At 31.7% G+C, this 23,055-nt stretch overlaps 1 protein-coding gene across 1 annotated transcript; it reads right to left on the bottom strand.

Moving 5' to 3' along the window:
- Nucleotides 1-531: 531 nt before the first annotated feature.
- LOC130900603 (medium-chain acyl-CoA ligase ACSF2, mitochondrial-like) lies at nt 532-22,911 on the bottom strand. Its single transcript, XM_057811311.1, has 9 exons — nt 22,647-22,911; nt 20,145-20,445; nt 19,458-19,678; nt 17,764-17,881; nt 16,906-17,150; nt 10,518-10,683; nt 2,486-2,742; nt 922-1,063; nt 532-773 (listed from the first exon to the last, which is right to left on the bottom strand). The coding sequence occupies exons 1-9, from the start codon at nt 22,736-22,738 to the stop codon at nt 555-557; spliced, it is 1,761 nt and encodes a 586-aa protein (XP_057667294.1). The 5' UTR covers nt 22,739-22,911; the 3' UTR covers nt 532-554.
- Nucleotides 22,912-23,055: the final 144 nt, after the last annotated feature.

Raw genomic sequence — 23,055 nt, 5'->3', positions numbered from 1 at the left:
AAAATGATTTCTTACGCTGTTTCGACATTGTGTATCATGGTTGCTACTAACCAAAAATAACAGAGACCCATTAACCAGCCATAGAGTTGTTATAAGTTTTCTGCGGCTTCCCTACAATCTGGTCAACTCGTTAATCAGCCAAATGAAGATACGACGTTGGAGAAAAATGCCGTCGCAGCTGTAACCAACTTTATATCTCTCCACTCGATATGAGTCGCTTCAATTTCAATATGAAATTCACAAGCCGGACACAAGGCTTATAGTGGAAAAGAATTCTATATTAAGGAAACCCGAAATCAACTAAATCTGACATTAATAATACATAACCTAATAAAAAGCAGCTTCAAGGATGATCTTACGCGTCCCAAAGCAGGAACAGGTAGCTGGTATTTTCTTAGTAAAGAAAAAACTTTGTTCTTCATCAAAATATTGGCAACCAAGAACAAAATCGAAAATTACAATTCTTATAATTCGAGTTGATTCAAACTCGGAAATTTTTTAATAGACAAAGGTCGAGAAAAAGATTCTAGATAGAATAAAAACTTGTATATTTATTAATTTGCGTACAATTTCTTTAATTCCATTTTATTCACTTTACCGGTTCCTGTTTTTGGAAAATCGTTCAAAATCTTCACAATTGATGGAATTTTAAAAGGAGCTACAGTTCCCTCACAGAACCTTTGAAGATCTTCTCGTGTTAATTGTTTGTTGTCCTTAGTTCTTAAACAGGCACAAATTTCCTCTCCAAACCTTTCGTGCGGCAATCCAATCACCTTTAAATGCACAATGATGTCATTATTAAAATCCCACAAATTCTTCGTATAAGCATGCTGATTGTTTTCAATATTATAATTCACACTTAAGAATCCAATGTTTTTCGAAATCGTTCCTATTAAATTCACTATGAAAATTATAGCATACCTGTGAATCGATTATATCAGGATGAGTATTCAAATAATCTTCAATTTCTTTTGGATATATATTCTCCCCTCCCCTTATAATCATATCTTTCAATCTTCCTACTATCTTTCCATAACCTTGTTCATCTATTATGAAGATATCTCTGCAACATATATTGTTATATTTTATAGAACCAATAATTGATTCTTTTATATTTAACGTCGAGACACTGGAGAAAACTGTCAATAAATTGCTTTTATTGATATTTGAGAAAGATCCAAAGGACGATCAAACTTTTGAACAATTGTCTGAATTTCTCAAAAATTTGATAAAACAATTCATAACATTATAAAAGTTTTGAGTATGAGTTTCAATTATGTAGAAAGATTTCTCTAAAGTTTTCGCTTCAGTTTTCTAAAAAGTTTCAAATCATCCTCAATCTTCTGATATACTATTTGAATTATCCAGAAAAAGTTGTCCAGCTCTTTAGATATTGAAAGATTGTTTTAAAAAAGAACTTTTTATGAAGAGCAAAATTTCCCAACAAAAACTCTAGAGCGTTACCAGACTTGTTCTTGAGGTTTCTAGAATGTGCCAGAGCATTACTTTTAAGAAAATGCTTGGATGAAACAGGAAGATTTAAAAAATTGTTCAACCTTTTAGAAACTACAGGAAAATTAACAAACTCTCCAAAAAACGGTCGAATTTAACAGAATAACCCAAAACGGTACCAGATTTTGCTTCAATTTTCAAGGAAGTTTCAGAACACAACTAAGAAAGTGCTTGAATAGACCAGGAAGATTTTAAAAATTGTCCAACTCTATTATCTGTAGGAATTCTTCATAAAAGTTTAAAAAAATGTTCGAACTTTCGAAAAAGATGTTGAATTTACCAGAATAAAGCAGAAGAGTGCCATACTTTCAAACTTTTTCTTTAGTTTTCTAGAAAGTATCAAAACATCACCACACTTTGAAGAAAATGCTTGAATAAACCAGATTTGAGGAATTTCCAATTAATTCGAAATTGCAGTTATTTATTTTATTATTATTTATATATTATTTATTATATTTACCGACTTTGAAATTATCAGAATAACTAACAATGTTCCCAGACTTTCAAATTGTTCCTTGAGTATTCTGGTCAGACAATTTTGAAACAAGGATTCAAATTTTTTATCAAAACTGCAATTACTAAGTTATGCGTCTTCGAGAAATTGATCTTATATACCAGGATCAATTGAAAATACTACAAAACTTTTGAGAAAGAAAAAATTGTTATCGAAGAGTTTGAGTGTTAGAAAATAAAAACGTGATCGATCGGGTGCAAAATTTCCAAAACCAATTAAAGAAATTGTTTGAAGTTTTTCGAAATTTATATTGAAAAATCCAAAAAGTTATCAAAAATACACCCTCATTACTTTTAACCCTTATATCTTCACCTTCACAAACATATCAGCAAATAATCATCAAATTGCACGGGATTTTGAGGTTAATAAAACTATTGTTTTTATTGTTATGTAAGAAATAGAATCACGTGTAAATAGAAATATTTTCTTTAGTTATTATATACATAAAATTGTTTTTACCCAGTATGAAACCATCCGGCAGAGTCAATTTGACTACGTGTTTTTTCTTCATCTTTATAATAACTACTTAATATCGAATAACCTCTAATACATAATTCCCCCGGAACGCCCCTGGTTACGATATATCCTTCTGCATCAACTACTTTTACCTCCAAATGATCTAGTAAATATCCAACAGTATTTGTAATTCGGTCATCATCATCGTTACTCAATGATTGAAAAGTTGAACCGGTGGTTTCTGTTAAACCGAAAATTGACTGAAATAAAATGAATTAATTCCAAACAATTTAATTTGTGATAATAAAATCAAACATTTATTTATTTTGAACAAAAGTAACCGAAAAAATAGAAGAAAATATTTAGTTGAAACACCTTTAGCCACTAATAAAGCTTTAATTCTGCGCGGCCTGCTATTAATGCAATATTGTACTCTCCTGCATTTGAGGATGATGATTCCACACAAGAATAATTTTCACTAAAACTCGGTTTTGTTATATATTGGTACTATTACCCGGCCAATCCAACATAGTGATATTTTCTTCTGCCAAAAAAAAACACAGAACGAGCAATGTGACAGGGAGCTAAAGGTGAATAGTTCTCAATTTGAAAACCATCCGCTGAACTGCGAAAACAACCGATTTTTTATGATACTTCTTTGTACTGATCTTCCCTCATTATTCCTCTCGCGAAGTACAGACGTTCAGTTTCCTTGCCACTGATGACTGACTAAATCAGGTATGGGCAACCTTTGACATGCTGAGGGCCAAACTTAAGCGTGCAAAACGTTCGCGGGCCGCGTTTAAAAGTACTTAGTGCATTTTAAAGTAGTGATAATATTTTTTTGCGATAGATATTAGACATGAAATAATACGACAATGTTATTATTGTATTATGTATTTATTATTGACATGTATGTGTATATTGACAATGTGATTATTGTATTTATTAAAATAACAAAATGAAATTTTAAAAAAGGGTACAACATTATAATTAAATAGTTACATTTGCAATTGTTACAAACTACAAAAGTTAAATATACTGAAATCAATGAGACACTTGAGCTTGAATTTGGGAAACTAATCCATCGATATTTGGATGAATTCCACTGATACAAAGACGTAAAGAATTTTCCAAATTATCATCAGTCAATCTTGTACGATTTGTTGATTATTAACTTTCATCAATGAAAAGAACTGTTCGCATTTATAAGTACTGCCGAACGCAGAAATCAATCTTCTTGCGAATTTTCTAAGCTGCGGAAAATTGTCTTCTTCTAGGTATTTTTTGTAGAAATCGCACAACTCTACGTCTTCAAATTTGGATTTTAGGAGTGAGTTTTCTTGAATCTCGATTAACTCCATTTGTAAGTGTATTGGAGCATTTTGTACATTACATTTTGTAGGAGTAGCAAATAAATTGAAACATTCTTCCATGTTTTTGAAGTCGCTAAATCTGTTCGCAAATTGTTCCGACAGTAACTTGAGTTCTTCAGCATATTGAGCATAAGCAATATTTTCATACGCAGAGAGCGTGTTGAAATGGTAACTGTTACCAGACTGCATCTGTGACTCCCACAAGCGTAGTTTGATCTGAAACGCTTTCAAATGGCTGTACAAATCATTTACTAACTGTCCTTGTTTTTGAAGTTCCAAATTTAAATCATTCAAATAGCCTGTAAGATCGACCAGAAATGCTAAATCACATATCCATTTTGGGTCACTAAATTCAGATAGTGGCTTATCTTTTAGTTTCATAAAGTCTGCTATCTCATTTCTAAGCTTGTAAAACCGTTTCAACATTTTTCCTTTGCTCATCCATCTGACTTCACAATAATATGTTACGTCGTTATATTCAGCTGATATTTCATCCAAAAACGTCTTGAACTGACGATGGTTAAGCCCTCGGGATCGAATAAAATTGATGGTTTTTACTACCACATTCATAACATTGTGGAGTCGAATGGACTTAGAACACAAGTTCTGTTGGTGGATAATGCAATGAAGGACTATCTATCAAATCATCTTTTTGCACATTTAATTCTGTTGCTTTTTCATTCAAAATTCCGATGAAACCTTTTCGTAAGCCGACCATAGAAGGTGCACCATCAGTGCATACTCCAATTAATTTTGACCATGGCAGGCCAAAACTTGTGAATACCTTTTGAACTTCATTAAAAATATCCTCTCCTGTAGTGGTTGCTTTTAGCGGCTGTAAAGCTAGCAATTCCTCAGTAACATTGAACTCCTTATCAATACCTCGAATAAATATAGCCAGTTGAGCTGTGTCAGACAAATCGGTGCTCTCGTCTAATGCTATGGAAAATGATTCAAAACCAGCCATACGGTCAGTCAATGTTGTTTTTATATCATTAGCCATCATTTCTATACGTCGAACAACAGTTCGTCTTGACAAACTAATTTTTTCAAATTCATTTTTTTTTCAGGACACAAAACACCGCAAACTTCTAACATACACTTCTTGATAAATTCTCCTTTGGCAAATGGTTTTAATGCCTTTGCCAATTTTGAGCTAACTATAAAACTAGCTTTCACAACATTATCAAGTTGTGTTCTTTGTTTATGAAACATTTGTTTCTGTTTTTCAATATTGCTCTAAGCTTCTGGATTTTGTCTGTTCTTAATTGTCCTGTCAGTGAGTGCTGTGTAGCATGCTTAGTTGAGTAATGCCTCTTTATATTGAATTCTTTCATTACTGAAATGGATTCATTACAAAGCAAACAAATAGGCTTACCATTGTGCAAGATAAAAAAGAATTCTTTAGTCCATTTTTCTTGAAACTGGCGACCCTCTGTATCTACTTTTCGTTTCTTTCCACCAGACATCATTTTTTTTTTACTTTTCGTTCAATAAACTTAATAACAAACTATAGTTAGTAACCACACAAATTCACAAAGCAAGTGATGACTATTGATGACTCCACATTTTTATAGTCTACTAGCTGACCCGACAGACTTCGTCCTGTCAAAAAGATTTGTAATGTGGCAGTTTTTGTGCCTACGTATTTTAAAAAATTCTTCTGAACAGAACTGTCACCCTGGTGATAGGGCGTTGTGAATAAAAAATAATTAAATAAAACATATATAAGGATTTAAAAGTAAGTAATCGCTTTATTGTTAATCATGTGAATCATAAATATGGTTTTCCAACACGGGAACAGGCAACATACAATTGACCATGTGAGAAACATGGGTTTTCTAGATTAATACCACAAACACTTAATGATTGCCCCTGGGACTTGTTTATAGTCATAGCAAAAGCAAGCCGCACTGGAAACTGTAGTCGTTTAAACTCAAATGGCACATCAGTCGGAATCATTGGGATGCGCGGTATGAGAACATCTTCTCCTTTATACTTTCCTTTGAGTATAGTTGCTTCTATCACATTGTTTAGTAATTTTTTTATCGCTAACCGTGTACCGTTGCAAAGACGCGGTTGGTTGATATTTCGCAACATTATAACCACCGATCCGACCTTTAATTGAAGATTGTGAGGTGGCAATCCTGGCAAATCCAGCGAGTTTAAAAATTCCGGTGGATAGTTGACTACATCATCTTGATTAGTAGCCGAATCAACTGATTTATATATCCTCAATTCGCCTGTAATTTGTTCTTGAATTTTGAAATTTAATTCATTTACATCTATGTTTTTTGCAGCCAGTACAGCTCGTTCGCTCAACCAATCATGGTTTCTGTAATTTTGAGAAACATCTGGAAACACCTTCTGAATAAGTTCATCTTTTGATTGAGTTAACTGACAAAAACTTTGAGGAAAGTTAATGCAGCCAGTCAACATGTCTATAGGTAATTTGCCATTACCAATGTCAATGAGTTGTTTAGAGAATATGTTTCCAGATTGGTCATTTTGCAACTCGACACGCATATTCTTGCTTAAATGAAGTACTTTGACATGTTTCCACAAATTGGAGGACTTTAGACATGCATTGAGTTCATCAGCTGGCGTTGATCGTGGAATCACTGGCAATGTTTGACGAAAATCTCCTGCTAATAAAATCATTGCACCACCAAATCGGTTATTATTGCTCCGTAGATCTTTTAAGGTTCTGTCTAAAGCCTCCAAAGATTTTTTATGTGCCATCGTGCATTCATCCCAAACAATCAATTTACATTGCTGCAAAACCTTTGCCATTGCAGAGTTCTTCGAAACGTTACAGGTTGGAGTTTTATTGCTTTGCATATTTAATGGCAATTTTAGTGCTGAATGGGCTGTTCGACCACCTTCAAGCGAAGTTGCTGCGATTCTCGACGAAGCGAGTGCAAGTGCAATTTTATTTTGTGAGCGAATTGTTGCTAATATTAATGAAATCAAAAAAGTTTTTCCTGTACCACCAGGTGCATCTAAGAAGTAAATTCCTCCAGTTTCATCATTTGTTACTTTCATAAGAGTTTCAAATACATACTTCTGTTGTTCATTTAACAGTGGAAGATTTGTTTGAATTAATTCTTTCAAAGCGTTGAGATCATACAGTCTTTCTCGATGCAACTCTTGGTTAAAAGCGTCATGCATTGGACGATTGGGCGCGGTCAGGCCTAATTGAATTAATAGTTTGTTTGACATTATCAAGCACATGTCCTCAATTGAAATCAATGCTTCATTGTAAATTTCTTCACTGATTTGTATATTTGGATTTCCCATTCTATTCCGTATTTGATACAAAATATCATCACACATATAATCTTTGTACTTGATCCACAAATCAATTGGGTTTGATGGGAAGCATGTAGATATGATTATAGAAAACAATGTTCGTATTTGATGAGCGTGTGATGATATTACAGCATCATTGAGAGTTTGATCCCAATGAGCGTCATTTTCAAGTAAATACATACCTTGAAAGTTGGCATAAAATTTTCCCGAACTACATTTGTTGCCCCAAATGAAGTCATTTGAAAGCAATTGTTATATTGTTGGATATGTGTCAAAAAGTGTATAGAATCTGTTCCTATTCCTGAAACCAATGAGTACAATGGTTCTGGTGGTGGATCCAATGGTATCAATTTCACTTTACCATTTGCGCAACACAATCCATTGGCTTCGTTTTTGTATTTTAATGCCTTACAGTGTGAGCAAACCGAGTTCATAGAACCAATAACAACACATTGGTAGTTACTGTAGTCAATTGATACATCGTAACTGAAAGCAGCTCGATTCAAACTTGCGCGATTATTAGTTGAATGTCGCGCTCGCGCTTCACGCGTTTGTGATATCCGAATTCTTTCACGTTCATTTCCGTCGTCACGTTCTTGTGCAGTACGATTAGATCGGTAATTAGCTTGGTTTGTAGCATTTCTGGTTCTTCTACCTAAATTGCTTCGTCTTATAGGAGGCATATCAAATATACATTATTTTTTCACTAATCACGAACTAATCAAACACTAACTAACTAAACACTCTGCAAAAAACACGATATACGAATTTGTTTCGTGTATCAGTTGACAAAAGCAAACTCAGTAGATTAGGTAACAGACAACTTTTTTTTTTTTTTAATTTGATATGACTTGAAGTCAAATTCTTTTAAGCCGTACGAATTGTTTTTGTTTGGATATTAAAAATAATAAAACACTGTTGCTAACGCGATTTTTGTTTGACTGATGTAATGACGTGGAAACTGCTGCATTTTATCTCGCGTGCCGAAACTAATACAAAAGAAACGCGAGTTTCGGAACGCGACATTAAACTCCTCCAACTATGTATTCTGTGCTCCAACGCACACACACACATTGTTTTGATAGATATGATTTTTGACGTTAGGAACACACCTACATTGCTTAGACAACAGTGAGTGCTCAAATTGACTACGTTTTAGTTACAAATCATTTGTATGGGAAAAAGAAAAGAGCTATTTTTAGGGTTTTTCCAGCAATAATTCTAATTTTTCTCGCCGTAAAAACCATCCTTGAACTTCAACGAACATTTTAAAAAAAGATTTGGCCAAATTGGTCCAGGCGTTGTTGAGTTATGCGCTTACCCACACATTTTGCGATTCATTTTTATATTATAGATAGATAGATTCATATCATATCCGGTGCCGGATAAGATAAAAAGCACAAACAAGTGTTTTCTTTTAAAGATATGTACTAGTATAAGTATAAGTACTTAGTTTAGTGTAATATTTTTTTAATTGGGTTTTTCCAAAATGTCTCGCGGGCCGGATCATATCTTACACGGGGCCGGATCCGGCCCGCGGGCCGGTGGTTGCCCATATGTGGACTAAATCATCACTTTGGTGGCATGACCACAACACTTTATTCCGCAAAATTTCGAATGTGCTTTCGTCACTGAAGTATACCTATCAAAAAATACAATACTTTCAAGTTTATTTGCTTCATTTAACTGGAAATAATAACTATGCATTCATTTTTTATCAAAATATAATATCTTACTGATGTTTGGCCCATTTCAAGTGCCTTCATTGCAGCTATTAACTTGGGCTTCCTGGCGGAACGACAGTTGTGATTTCATTACATTTGTGGTAGCAAATATATTTTATAGACAAATTTTCGTCCAATATCCATCCAATTTGAACATGGAGTGCGAATTGGTTTTCTATCGCATCTTTTATTTATTTTCGGGCTTAATTCTTCCCCTGACTCAACTTCTTCATGTGTTGTGAACTAGCTTAATTTTCGTGATATTTTCCGGTTTGTGAATATTTTCGCATACACAAGGGCCTTCACTTAAACTTTTTCACTAACTGAAAGATCGCGTCTTCTACCCATATTAAAAATAGTCCAAACAAGTCTGTATTTGACGCGATTTCGATACAGGTTGGTACTAGTTTACGTTCATATATCACTTTGAGAACACAGTGTTGCCGTAATTTTTTAAATAGAAATCAATAATATCATAGTTTAAATATACAATCACAGCATAAAATCTCTTAAGAAACGTAAAATTATTAAAGAAATACATTGCGTCGAATAAATTGACCACATTTTTGCTTTAATTTTTAATTTTAAGTTTCACTTGAACTGCGTTTAAGCAGAGAACAAATGAGAATTAGTCTTGCTGTTGGTTAAATGCCATTTTATTTCTTATATTACTTATAGTATTTGGTATTCAAATCCAGCCTTACATGAAATTTAATGCTGCGTAACTTTAAACATAACATCGTCATGGAATTTTTATTTGCTTGATTAAGAAGACAATTACCACTAAATTTGTTTGTCTTGATTGTTTAGTAAAATAAACTCTCTTTACATATTTTGGAGAAAAACATTTTCAGACGTAAAAGCATGCTTCTTGCTATGCTTTTCTCATAATCCAAAGAATCTCACCCTCAAATACTAATTTTGATAAACTTATATCTAAAATTGAACTCAACAGTAGAAACTAGTTTCAGGATTTCAGTTTCACTGAAATAGATCTAAAAAGTATCAATGAGACCTCTTAATACCATAAAACAATACAAAACAATTCTAATCATCGAAAAAAAAAATCGATTGTTTATCCCACGACCGCCATTTATACGTAGATCAGCTGTTTTTTCAAGAGTACACTACGATAAATTAAATTTTATTTCGGTACACGTCGTAGCCGCTTCTTGTATCTGTTTATGTGTTTATTATACTTCATCAATAGCCAAAAGAATTTCCAATCTTATCTTAATTAAACTCATGTTCCGAATTTCTATTCAACTAGCAATCCAGCTTTAGTCCCAGTCTGTTTTCACATCGGTTCGTGCCGTCTCGCGCCGTGTCCAATATTGTGCGTTTTAGCCTCATTATGAACAGGAAACTAAATAACTTCACTTTCACGCTAAGTTGGACCACTTTGATCAGACCCACTTACTCACGCTTCAACTCATATGGAATTCGTATGTATGTCAAACTTCGGAGGTTGGATAGAAAATTGGAACGTGGTACTTATTTTATTAACCATTTAGGTTAAGTTAGATTAAGTTAGGTTAGGTTAGGTTTTTGGACTAGTTTCAGAAAAGTTGAATTACATTCTTACACATTTATAAATAAATATTAAGAAATTATTTAACTCACTTTCAGTTTTTTAACTCCGAGTGTAGATTTAATTTTTTTAAATAAATGAGGAGAGCACGGCGCTCCGCCAGTTACTGCAATTTCCAATTTGAATGTTTCATTTCTAATTTCTTGTAAATTTGTTAAGTCTACGTACATTGATGGGGTTCCATATACTACGGTACATCTAAAAAAGTGTTTGTCATATTTTTATTTAAACAACTAGCAGATAGAGTAAAATGAAAAATATTTTTTATTCTAAAGAAATTTTTATTAAAATGTATGATTTTCGGCTAACTTTTTCTCGATAAAATTAATTTGAACTCAGAAAGGAGTAAATAGGTGCCTCACTAATACGACTCTGATTGTTTATTAAACATAATTCGAGATGGAATTTTCTAGGATACGTTAATAGTAACCTAAGTACGGGAAGTGATTTAGTACGATACGAGATAGATGTTCATGGACGAGGCGACGAAGGAGCCGAGTCAAGAATATCTAATCGAGTTCCTCAATAATAGCTTCACGTACGTATATTGTAATATGTTTTTTTCATACTGTTTTCGGTTTTAAATAAAAAGCAAAATTATATTAAAATATGAAATGTCATATTTAACAATTTTACTGAACTTTTGATTATTCTCTTATTATTTAATCGGATCCGACTTAGGATCTCTTAGATCTCGATCTCAAACTTAGGAGATCATAATCGTGTTAACTCCATCATAATTTCCGATAAACCCATTGTCAAAATTACTCTATAGATAAAAACGAAATAAACTATCTTCACCTTTTTTATTAAAAATCTTTTGTTTAATTATTTTGTCTAAGCGATAACAAATTTACAACAAAAATCAAATGAGACACGCTTTCATTTAGATAATTAAATCATATTTGTATATACTGAGTTCGTAATTATAATATGACCTTAATAACCCCGAAATTTGTAAAGTAGTTACTGATATTTTCCTATGGTAACAAAACATGAATAATTTTTCAAGTATCATTCATGGTCAAGGTGGTTTTGTGTCGTAGGTATTAGTATAAAATGAAAATATCAATATAGCAAATAAAGAATTTTTATATAAAACCAGTTTCACATCATAAATAAATTCGGTCGTCACGTGCCTTGTTGTTTTATACCGATGATATTACTTAGGCTCAATTTAACAAGTCCAAACGTCTGTTTAAACTACAGATATTGACTTTTTGACGTTTTATAGATGGCGTTTACTGACAAATCACGATTTAAATGTTACCGACAGTCTGGGAATAGTTGAAGGGAGGATCCGAACCTAACTTTTTCAAATTGTTCACATTTTTTCAATATTATAAAGAATTCTGGAGATAATGATTGAAGATTTACAGTGTATATTTGATAAACTCGACAATGATGATGAAGAAATTATCAACATTGTCGACGCGCCAAGAAAACAAAAAGTTAATTGTCCCAAAGTAAATATTTAAATTGTCCCACTTATTTTTTAAATTTTGTGTGCTTTTATCGAGAGCATTTCTTTGTATTTTTTCACAATGTTAACCAAAAGTACTACTTCATTGTCAGATGAAATTATAATTGCAAATTCTTCTCGGTTCATTTTTGTTTATAAAACTTTCTGAAACAATTCAATTGACAGAAAAATATCTGTTGAAATGTAGTCTGTAAAATAGAATGATTTTGTTTATTCTTGATTTAAACTAGATTTTAAACTTTAGTTTAATCTCCAATTTTACTTTAGGTTATAAAATTGGCCCTTGATGCTGTCACCGAAGTCTTTTAATATTAGGCGATTCTGCTTAAGGGGCAATTGTACAAGTGAAGTTTAAGCCTCAAACGTCAGTTTTGAGGCCGATTCATAAACTTGACTTTCTGTTTGCGGTTTAGGTCCGCGGGTGACGTTTGCCGTTTGACGTCTATTGATCTAAAAAACGTCTAAAAATTTTGTTATTCTTTTTGTTTTCGTGATATTTTTGTGTTTTTGTTTGTAATCTACTATTTATGGAAAATATTGTGGAAAACAAGATTATTTTTTATACACAAGCAGATGGGTAGTTTATGAATCAGCCTTAAACATCAGATATCGACTTAATCACGTTTTATAGATGGCGTTCACCGTCAATCTTCGGTTTAAACGTTACCGGCGGTCTGCGGGTAGTTTAAACTTCAGTATAATATGACACTGGGAATTCCAACCTAGCTTATACAAATTATTATTGTTTAAAATATATTACCTTGAGTTATAGAGGATAGAGAGAAAGGAAACAGTTGGTGGCGCTACATTCGCATTCAGGGTTAATTTTAAAGGAAACGCCAAATATTATTGAGAAAATATGAAATAAAATCATTCTTGATGTACGTTTTCTCGTAATTCTTTTAGGTTATATTTTTTCAACTCGGCATACTTCAATTGATCTAGAATTGTTACATACATACTTTTCTACACGAGTGCCAACCTGGAAGGTTTTTGAACTGTTATTTATCGTATACAGTTAGGTGCTTGTTAAACTTTTCTCCCCTTCTTTCTAGCCTCCATACCTTGAGTAAAAGATTTTGCTTTTGCAAAAATGACTGAAGATGTGCACTTCATATTTGATGAACGATGATAACAAAGTTTTCGGAATGGAAAAGTTGATTGGCAAAGTTTTTAATTATCCAACGCTACATATACGTCCAAAAGTAGTAGCTTAAGGAAGGATAATTTAATTTAAGTTTTTTTGTGTATCTGCACTTGCCAAATACTTTTATGAACATTTATTTTATGTAGAAAATTTCTTTTAATTATTATAAATAATTTAATTATTTAATTATACGTTTTTCATGAAAATATCAATAAATGCATAAGTAAATGGAAATTCCAAAACATTTATCAGCCAGTCCGAAAGGTCGAAATTTTTTTCTCATTACCAACGTTTCTTGTTTTATACAAGATAATAAGGTTAATTAAAAAGTTACAACACAATTTATTTAAACTATTTCATCATCATTTATTTATTGGATATATTTTATAAGAAGACGAATTTCTTCAACTACATAAATCACAACATTTCAAATTAGCTTTCACGCAAGGACATACAATAGTAGAAGATGAATTTTTCTGTGAGCAGGGAGAACAAAAACTTTGCAAATACTCCATTGCTGAATTCCCATCGTACTAATCAGGAAAAATATTTTCATTATTATCAACTAACTATTCATATTCTTTCAAAACTGTTTTTGCAAGGCGGCTTGGATGATAATTTGTCAGTATTTACATATTTGAATATAGCTTAAAGAATTAACATCTAATCGTACAGCTTTGGCTTTATTTTTGGCATCGTATAACATAGATATAAATTTGCTGACTATATCCATCGCGTTTTCAAAAAGAACGTTCTAAATTAGTAACTCTAATCATAGTCGCGTCAATGAATACATAAAACAGGTAATCTTCGAAAGTCCTCAAGAGCAGCTCCGATTTCGACGTTTTTTTTTAATTTTGTTTTTTTATATTCTTTAAAATCAAAAACCTCTTGGAGTGGGGACAGAACTATTTATCTTGTTTAAACAGTATCTGTGATATTTATGCACAAAAAAAATTTCTACTATACAATATCCATTAAAAACTTGTAAATATATTAATAAATGTTATAAACAATTACCTCTAAGTTTGTTCTGTGTAGTAATGACATGGAATTAATTTGTGGACCAAAATATAAATTTTTTATTGACCATTGAAAATTCATTATTTTATATACAAAAAAAGTACATTTAATTTTCATTCTCATTTCGGAGACTTCTTTATCTTCTTCAAGTGGTGGGCGGTTAGTGCAGTCATTTCCACTGGTGAGCAATGAAGACCACTTTTTCTGCAGCCACACGCTGAACCGCATCCTATTTTGCAAGAGCAAAATATCAATTTTAAAACGTTGTCAGATGCTGCTGGTTGTGTCGTTTTGATTGGTTTTAAATAATTCCCTTTTCGCCAACCCCATTCTTCAGGTGGTATCGATGAATTATTTTTCCATTGCTGAACTCTTTTAATATGTTGTTTTGCTGCATCTTCTGTCGGAGGTAAGGAATTAAGTTGTACGCTTTTATTTTTTGAAGCTAATGCTATGAAACGTTTATATCGCAGTTCATTCAATCATTTGGCAGTTTTAACACCATACGTTGTTGGAATACAATCAATACCATCATTAAAAGGCACTTCTTCAATTTTGCTCTTCAGCCATAAAATTTTCAGCTGCTGCATGTAATTTTTGATTATCATCAAAAACTTTAATAAAACTATTTTTTCCTTTGTTATAGAAAGCGGATGTAGTATCACATCCAGTGAATGCATGAATAAAAAACAGTTTGTTTTTTTTAATATTTGTATGTTTCTCTAATATTGTTTTTGTTGAGTAAACTCGTTGCAAGATATTATTTTTAGTGGCTTAAAAAGAAACATTACTTTATCATCAGGTGCTAAGGACATCAATAAAACTAACACATCAATATCTTCAGCTACAACAACTACTTGAAGAGAGGAACAATCTATAGCAGATTGCACAATTAATCGATCAGGGTTACTGCACTCAATATTATTTTCGCCTAGTTTTTTGAAGAGAAGATTAATAAACCTATTTTTATTTTGCTATTACCTAAAAGTTTCTTTTTCGTTGTGTTTAAAGGCATGTCTTCTTCAAATAAATAATCAATGGAAGTGTTGCCGATATATCTACGATTTCTCTCAGACACTATAGTTCCATCATTACTAAATCCATCAAATACAATTTAACATTAGTGCCATAATTATTACGTAAATATCTAATATACTGTTGATAAATATTGGAAAATTAAATTTGGATCTATAGCGACTGCAGTATTATAAACTTTGATTTTACTGCTTATGATCTATAAAGATTTAACAGTATCTTTTGTGGTCATTTTCATATCTTTGAAGTTAAAACCTCTGATTTTATTTCGCATTTTAATCGAAAATAATATTCAAAAAAATATACTAAAGAGATATTCGTCCACATATGTGTAAGCAAAAAGAAGTATTGTAGCGTATGCAGGTAACACATGAATGTTTTTTTTTCATTTTAATATTAAATTATTGTTAAAAACTTTTTTGTAACAACTATTTATTACAATAAGATTAATATATAGAGATTTTCTTACTAAAAAATAGAGACCAAACTGAATTTTTTATATAAATGTCGTTGATATTGTTTAAACAATATAAATAGTTCCGTCCCCGCTCTAAGAGGTTTCTGATTTTAAATAATATAAAAAACAAAATTAAAAAAAAAATTCATCAAAATCGGAGCTGTTCTTGAGGACTTCCGAAGCAAAGTCTTCTTCTGACATTTCTGAAATTTTTATGAGAAATGTAACGCTCGTTTCTTATTATTTATAATTTAATAATTCATTCATGGACGTGGTATTTCTGTCCGTTGCCTACTAGGGTACAATTTAAATAATTAAATTATTTATAACAATTGAAAGAAATGTTTTACATGAAATAAATGTTCATATACGTATTTGACAAGAGCAAATATACAAAAAAACTTTTATCAAAATATCCCGCGACGTTGAGTAAGCCTATTTTCTTGTTTCTCTAAAAACATCTCGAAAAACGCGCGCGCTGCATATTACACGAAACTTTAAAAATCAACATCTTTTTTTCTAATAGAAATCAATGGCTGAAATTGTCTGAAAAACTTCTTCAAACTTTGTACTTTAATACTGTATATATAGTGATGGATGTTAAAAAATGTTCACTCAACTTTTTCATTTCAATGTGCGAACTTATAATATCATTGAAAAAAAATTTCTAAAGTTTCCCGGAAAATACTTTGATAATTCCAGACAGCTTTTGATACTTTTCAAAATATTTGAAGAATATGCTATTAAATTTTCAATAAGAAATATTGATTTTTCGCTGACTTGTCGCAAGTTGAACGCAAAAAATGATGACTCAATGTTTAACGAAAATTGTTCAAAAATTCGATTTTGACAAGGTTCCTCCAAATTTAATTAAGAACTAACTTCATATTCGGATTCAAGGAATAGATCAACCATTATTAGCCGTTAGTAGGAATCTAGCCACCACTATGCATTTTTGGGGGTGGTGGCCGCTCGCCTATAAATACAGGTAGGTAACTAGAATGAAGAATATTTACAAGCACAGTTTTCCGGTTTATACCATAATAAAACTGAAACCAATAGTCAGTTTGGATTATTATAAATATAAGAAAAGTTTTATCAATACCTAATTTGCAATGATTGTTGCAATTTTCACGTGTTTATTTATATTAAGAGCATGATTTAATCATAATTTGACCACATCGAGCGCTGTGATCGATTCAGTCGTTTCCACTACCCATTAGAATAATCACCTACATGAAACAGATAAATGATGAAACTTATGATTGTACTTACTCGTGTTTCTTCATTGCTTCTAACTGTTTATCTGCGTCAAACTTTTCAGAAGGTAGCACAGCAGTTGTACCATAATTTATACAAGAAACTAGACCTAGAACTGAACCATATGCGTGGAATAGAGGATTTGAAATACAAAGTGTATGTTGCTTTTCACCAAAATGATTTCTTTTTCCTGTAAAATAAGCGTTATTGACCGCACTGAAATGGGAAAGTACTGGAGCTTTTGGGAATCCAGTAGTACCCTTAAAAATAAATAAATATGCTGTTTGTTCACTGATTAAAGAAAAAAAAATTATAAAAGTGATCGAAAAATATGATGAATTACTTCATTGAAAATAAATGTAAAAAAATTTATTGCTTTCAAAGTAGGTACTTCAGTATAGGTTAACATTGGATTAACCTCTGTAAGCGTTTGAAGAAGGTTTTATTCGTTTCACTTTTGCACATCATTTTAAATTTTTTTTACTCGGCAATAAAATTTTTCGTAATAAATTCACGTTTTCTATCTGTCTCGTACGAGTTTTTTAGATTAGCAGTGAAATTTGAAGTGGTTTATCTACTTTTCATCTATTTTCGAAGTACAACAATGTTTGTCCTTCTCGGGAAGTCTTTTCTTCACCAATAAAAACTAAATTCATTAGATTACGATCAACACAATTTTTTTATTTAAATTAGAATCATTATATATGCTACTATTGAATTTAAATCGAACTTTGGCTCGCAATTCTTTTAAAAACAACCAACTTTCCACAAGGTAAAGCAAGATTTTTGATGAGATAAACTAGTTGAATTCTGAAAATTTATTCACCGTATTTTCTGATCTCATATATTTCTCTACTATAATCATATACTTACTGATGTGAACATAATATAACAAGGATCGTCAGTATCAATTGATGCTTGAGATTTTTTAACAGCACTAATGCTGTTATCATCAGCCATGTTCAGGATATCATTATAAGAATAAGTTCCCCTTGAAATTAGATAAATGAATGACATTATTGGATTAAATTGTAATATTGTTTATTATGTTAATTTGTAATAAGTTTACAAATATGTAAAATAAAATGGTTGCTAATTTCTGATTATCTGGCCTCTTATATTTTTCTTACGAAGCGTGTTTATAAATAATAAAAAAACAAATAAATAATTCCAAAAATAACTTTGTATTCTACTCTTATACTATTACTATACTAATTGTGCATTCCACTAAGTGTTCACAGCGCATGTGGACGTTCCATATTGCTACTAAGATCATTTTTGTGAAGGCAACAGCATCGATGATCTCTCAAAGATAGCAACCATGAGAATTTCATTATTTGATGCGGTAATTATTAGTAGTTCCTGTAGTAGTACCACCAAATACCTTTCTATCGCCCCAGAAGACATTTCGATGTTATTTTAATGTAAATTAGTTCACCACTAAATAAATCAATGACTTACAATTTGTAACAAACCTTTTAAAGCTTTTGCTTTACTTTTTCTGTTTTGCCATTTGTTATTATTTACTTCAACGTTCCATTCCACTTAGGCTCACGATTACAACGCTTTGGGCTAAGTGAAACAGGAAAGATCGTTATTATTGTGAGTACTTAGTGGAATACACCATAAGGCATCGTGGCATTATCACAAAAAGTTGCCTCCTGATTAAATAGCCATTGCATCACGATCGTTAAAACTTCGTCATCATTACTACGTGGGCAGGAATTATCGCTAGGAAAAACGACACCCGCATGCCTTTTGTTTCGAACTACCCATCGAGGTTTCGTGAAATCTAACAGCAAATAACTGAATAACTTGTTTCCGAGAGGCAGCATCGTTAATGTAGCGCTCGAGTGGACTCAATGCACTATCTAACAATCTAACAGTTTCGTTTCTACTTAGTTTGGCGTTATAACTTCGTCATGATTGCTATGTGGGCACGAATTATCGCGAGGAAAAACGACACCCGCATGCCTTTTTGTTTTGAATTACTCATCGCAGTTTTCGTGAAATCTAACAGTAAATTAATGAATCGTATATCCGAGAGGCAACATCGTTAATGTTTCGTTTTGTACTCCTCACTTAAGATTTTGACACCTAGATTGAACACAATTTCTTTAGACAACAAAAACTCGTGAATTATCTTTTCTCTTTCCAGATCAAGATCAGTAATGATTGTAATTCGCCCACTTAGTTTCTCTTCATGTCCTTTAACCCTTTACGCACCATTCCAAATGGAATGCTTTCCCGATACCTTCTTATTTTTTGATGATTCTGGAAGAGGTAATTAAAGACATTGTCATTTGTTGAACTCTCTCTATTCAATTATTTACCTCATTCCAGTTATTTATTGATAACGAAAATAATCCTGTTTGTAAAATAGAATAGAGCTGACAAAATATTACTGCATAAATTAATGGCAATATGTAACACTTAATAACTAGTTTTATATTTGGCGAAAAATGTCAGCTGCTTTTTCTTAATGACGCCTGCAGTTTTTTAATAGTTACCCAGCGCGCAATCGCTAAACAGTAACCGTAAAAACGATACTTAATTTAAAAACTTACTCTAAATTATTATCTCCCAACATTATCACATATTTTAAACTAGGAAGATTCGGATTATTGATTCTTTTTTTACTTTCATTTGATAAGTCAGGACATATAGATCGAATTATGTCGTAAAGGTTTCGTTTTCTAAAAATATTCGGAGCAATTAGTGCATCCATTTCGACTTTCTTCATAGAATACTCCATTTCCATTTTCTCATAATATGGATTCAATGGCACCTCAAAAACATATATTCAACTATACACACGATATCAATTGAAAATTTTTAGAACAAAGGACTTTTCATTTATTCTAAATATAAATAATAGTATAAAAACGTATGGGCCGAAATTGAAAACTTAAAGTTTAACAAAATTTTAAAGGATGGTATGTGACGTTTAAAATAATCACTACATTATTACCCCAATCTTATAATGCATTTTTAGGTGTCTCTTAAACAAAACGTTGCAAATAAAACCACCACGTTTAGATGTCAGAGATTGAAAATTTGTCTAAAGATGGTTGTACAATTTTTGCAATACAGGGCAACAACTGATGAACAACAACATTTTACCATTAAAATATGTTTAATGGTGTTAATTCAATCATCACAATAGCATTGATATCAAAGTAGTATGAGCATATTCAATCTGTTTAAGCATATCATTCTGTGATAAAATTTGTGCATCAAAACATAAAACTCACCAAAATGAATCCAGCTCTTGCACAAGCCATAAACGTAACGTACCATTCTACTGAATTTGGGGCCCAAAGACCGATTTTATCTCCTTTTCTGAATCCTAATCTACCCAATCCGGCCGCTAACCTATCCGCTTCAATCAACAGCTCGTTGTATGTCATTCTTTTATCTTGATGGCAAGATATTATTGAAATTGTATCACCGAAATCTTTGCATGTATTTTCTAGTAATTGTCCCAAAGTAAGTGCTCGTAATGGTTCTTTTCCATTATTATGCAAGTAACTTAGCTTACTATATTCTCTTATTCTACAAATAACATATGTTTAAATTGTTTCCATTATTTTTTTCTATTACGAAAATTAACCTCTAAAACCCCCAAAAATTTCTATGTGTTGGAATTAAATTAGTATTGTAATACAACATATTGTTTTTGATACTTTTTTGCACATTTTTTGAAAAAATGCTACCTTTTTGATGCATGTTCTTTGTAGGTATAAAAAACATACAAATATTTGCGGTCGCCGGTGCCAACGGCAATACTTGGCAACATGTGGCAAGCAACCAAAATAATAATTATTTAGAATTGGTTAGGTTAGGTTTTATTGATTTATCATATGTAAGTTGTACCATGTAATGTCTAAAATAAAGGAAATAATATGTCTCCTCCGCCTTAAATTTACTATTTGTACCCTCAGAAACAACCCCAAATGCGTGAAAATTTTTTTGGAACGATTTTTGCGTGAAGCCCCAATTCTAAATAATTACCCATATTTGTAAAGAGGAGATACGTTATGAAAATTTTGGCAATTCCGAAGAATCTGGAAAGGGGCCCAGACTGAATATGATATACATCAGCAGTCCAACCGGTTTTGTTAAAGGTGGTTTATTGACTTTTGAATAGGTATATACTCGTTTCGGTGACCAACATGAATTCTGATATTTTTAAATAATAGGACCTCCAAAATAACTTCTTCCTCTGAACTGTATAATACTAATGGATAATACAACTCATTACTCAAGACTATAGATAAATTGCATACAAAAGGAATTAAAAAAGATTCACAGTATTATATATGAAAATATTCAAACAAATTTTATTTCATACGAAAATACTCCAGGTATAAATTCAAAAAATATTTTAACTGTACTAAAAGAAGTAATACACCTATGGATTACGGATGTTTTAATATTTTAATATAGATTAGACATTTCGACACTATAAATGAAATCATCTCATAGTAAATTAAAAAAAATATGTCAACATGAAAAAGTAATAAACTTCTATCAGAACGAACCGCCTGTTTATGATATTTACTTAAATGTTCAGAGTGAGCTTTATGTATGGAACTCCTCAATTATCTCGAAAACGGCTTGTACGATTTTTATAAATATTTGTGCGCAAGGGCCTACATTGTTGTCAGATCTTTTCTTTTTCCGGAAAAATAATGAGCTTTATTATTTCAAGCGGATAACCCTGTATATTTTTCGCTTCTCTATATTCTTAAGAAATACTTATTATTTTTCATCTGATGTTCCCTATACCTAAATGCCACAATATGTGAGTTGGCTCAGATAATTCAAAATAATTTTCAATTTCATTAAAAAACTCCATTATTAGAAATTTTCAGATAATAAGAATATTCCAAACGACAATATTTAGCTACAACAAGATGGTGCCCCACCTCACTATGCGTGTGTGGTGAGGCAATACCTAAATAATGTGTTTCCGAGAATATGGATTGGAAGACGAGGCTTTATCGAATGGCCCTCGCGATTACCCAACATGAATCCTTTAGACTATTTCCCGTGAGGTCACTTAAATATCATCGTTTATAAAACAAAACATGCTAATATTCAAATGTATTGCAAAGTTTTTAAAATCGCATAGCTTGTTGTATTGAAGTAAACGGACAACATTTTGAGTATCTGCCGCAATCGCCTTTACTGTATGTTTTATAAATGTGAATCTACTTCTAACATGATACAAACATTTAAAGATTTGTCTTCAGTTGTTCTAGGTTTTCTGCGCCATGATTTGGATAAATATTTTACTCCACCAGTGTCACTTAACTTTTTACCAATTTACTGACATTAGACCTTGTTACGAGATTTATATTAGCACAAAAAATTATTAAAGAATATTCAAATTAAACGAGTTTATTAAATCCTAGCTATTTAAATGTACAATATTTAATATAACTTTGGTGGAGATACTGTAAATGTAGCTATAACACACTTCATTATTTTTTCGGAAAAAGGAAAGATCTGACAACAATGTAGATACAACCATAATACCGGACGTATCACAAAAATTTATAAAAATCGTAAAAAGCCGTTTCAGAGATAATTGAGCCGTTCTATATATATAAAAGTCACTCTGTATAATAATAGTGAACGTACATGGGCAATTATTTAATTACTGTTATTTGTTCTATGAAATTTGCAACTAACAATGTACGTATAATTATTTCATAAAGATATAGATAAGTGTTTTGAAAGTTACTTACGTATACAACAATTTTCTTTTCATAAACCATGCCCTATATGCTTCAATAAACATGTTTATTGGTTTATTATATTTTAAAAAGTTGGAAAACATTATTATTCGCCGACAGAATTTTACAGAATAAACTCACAATATTTTTACATGTAGATATGGTGAAATATTCCATAAAAAACATTGAGAGGGGATTTATTATAATTATAATTGAAAGTCGCGAATCGATTATTTAACACGGCACGAGCGTATCGAGATTCGCTTGGACTGATACTAAGGTGAGACACTATTTTGAGATACAAGTTTTTTTAGGAAGTTATTACCACCTACAGCACCTATACATCCTGCAAATTTATTGTGCAGTTGTAGTGAATATTTTACATCCTAACCTACAAATCTATTTGTGTAGCTAATTCTGA

This window comes from Diorhabda carinulata, chromosome X (assembly GCF_026250575.1).
Source record: "Diorhabda carinulata isolate Delta chromosome X, icDioCari1.1, whole genome shotgun sequence".
Lineage (NCBI taxonomy): Eukaryota > Metazoa > Arthropoda > Insecta > Coleoptera > Chrysomelidae > Diorhabda > Diorhabda carinulata.
Note: the sequence above shows the minus strand (reverse complement) of the source record. Positions and strands in the feature narration are given on the sequence as shown.

Bases quoted from the DNA above. Each gene is read 5' to 3' on its own strand.
- LOC130900603 (XM_057811311.1), bottom strand. From the start codon at position 22,738: ATGTTTTCCAACTTTTTAAAATATAATAAACCAATAAACATGTTTATT. The intron at 19,679-20,144 runs GTGAGTTTTATG...TATGTTTTTGAG, and splicing joins CAAGAGCTGGATTCATTTTG to GTGCCATTGAATCCATATTA. The intron at 1,064-2,485 runs GTAAAAACAATT...TATATGTTGCAG, and splicing joins GCCGGATGGTTTCATACTGG to AGATATCTTCATAATAGATG.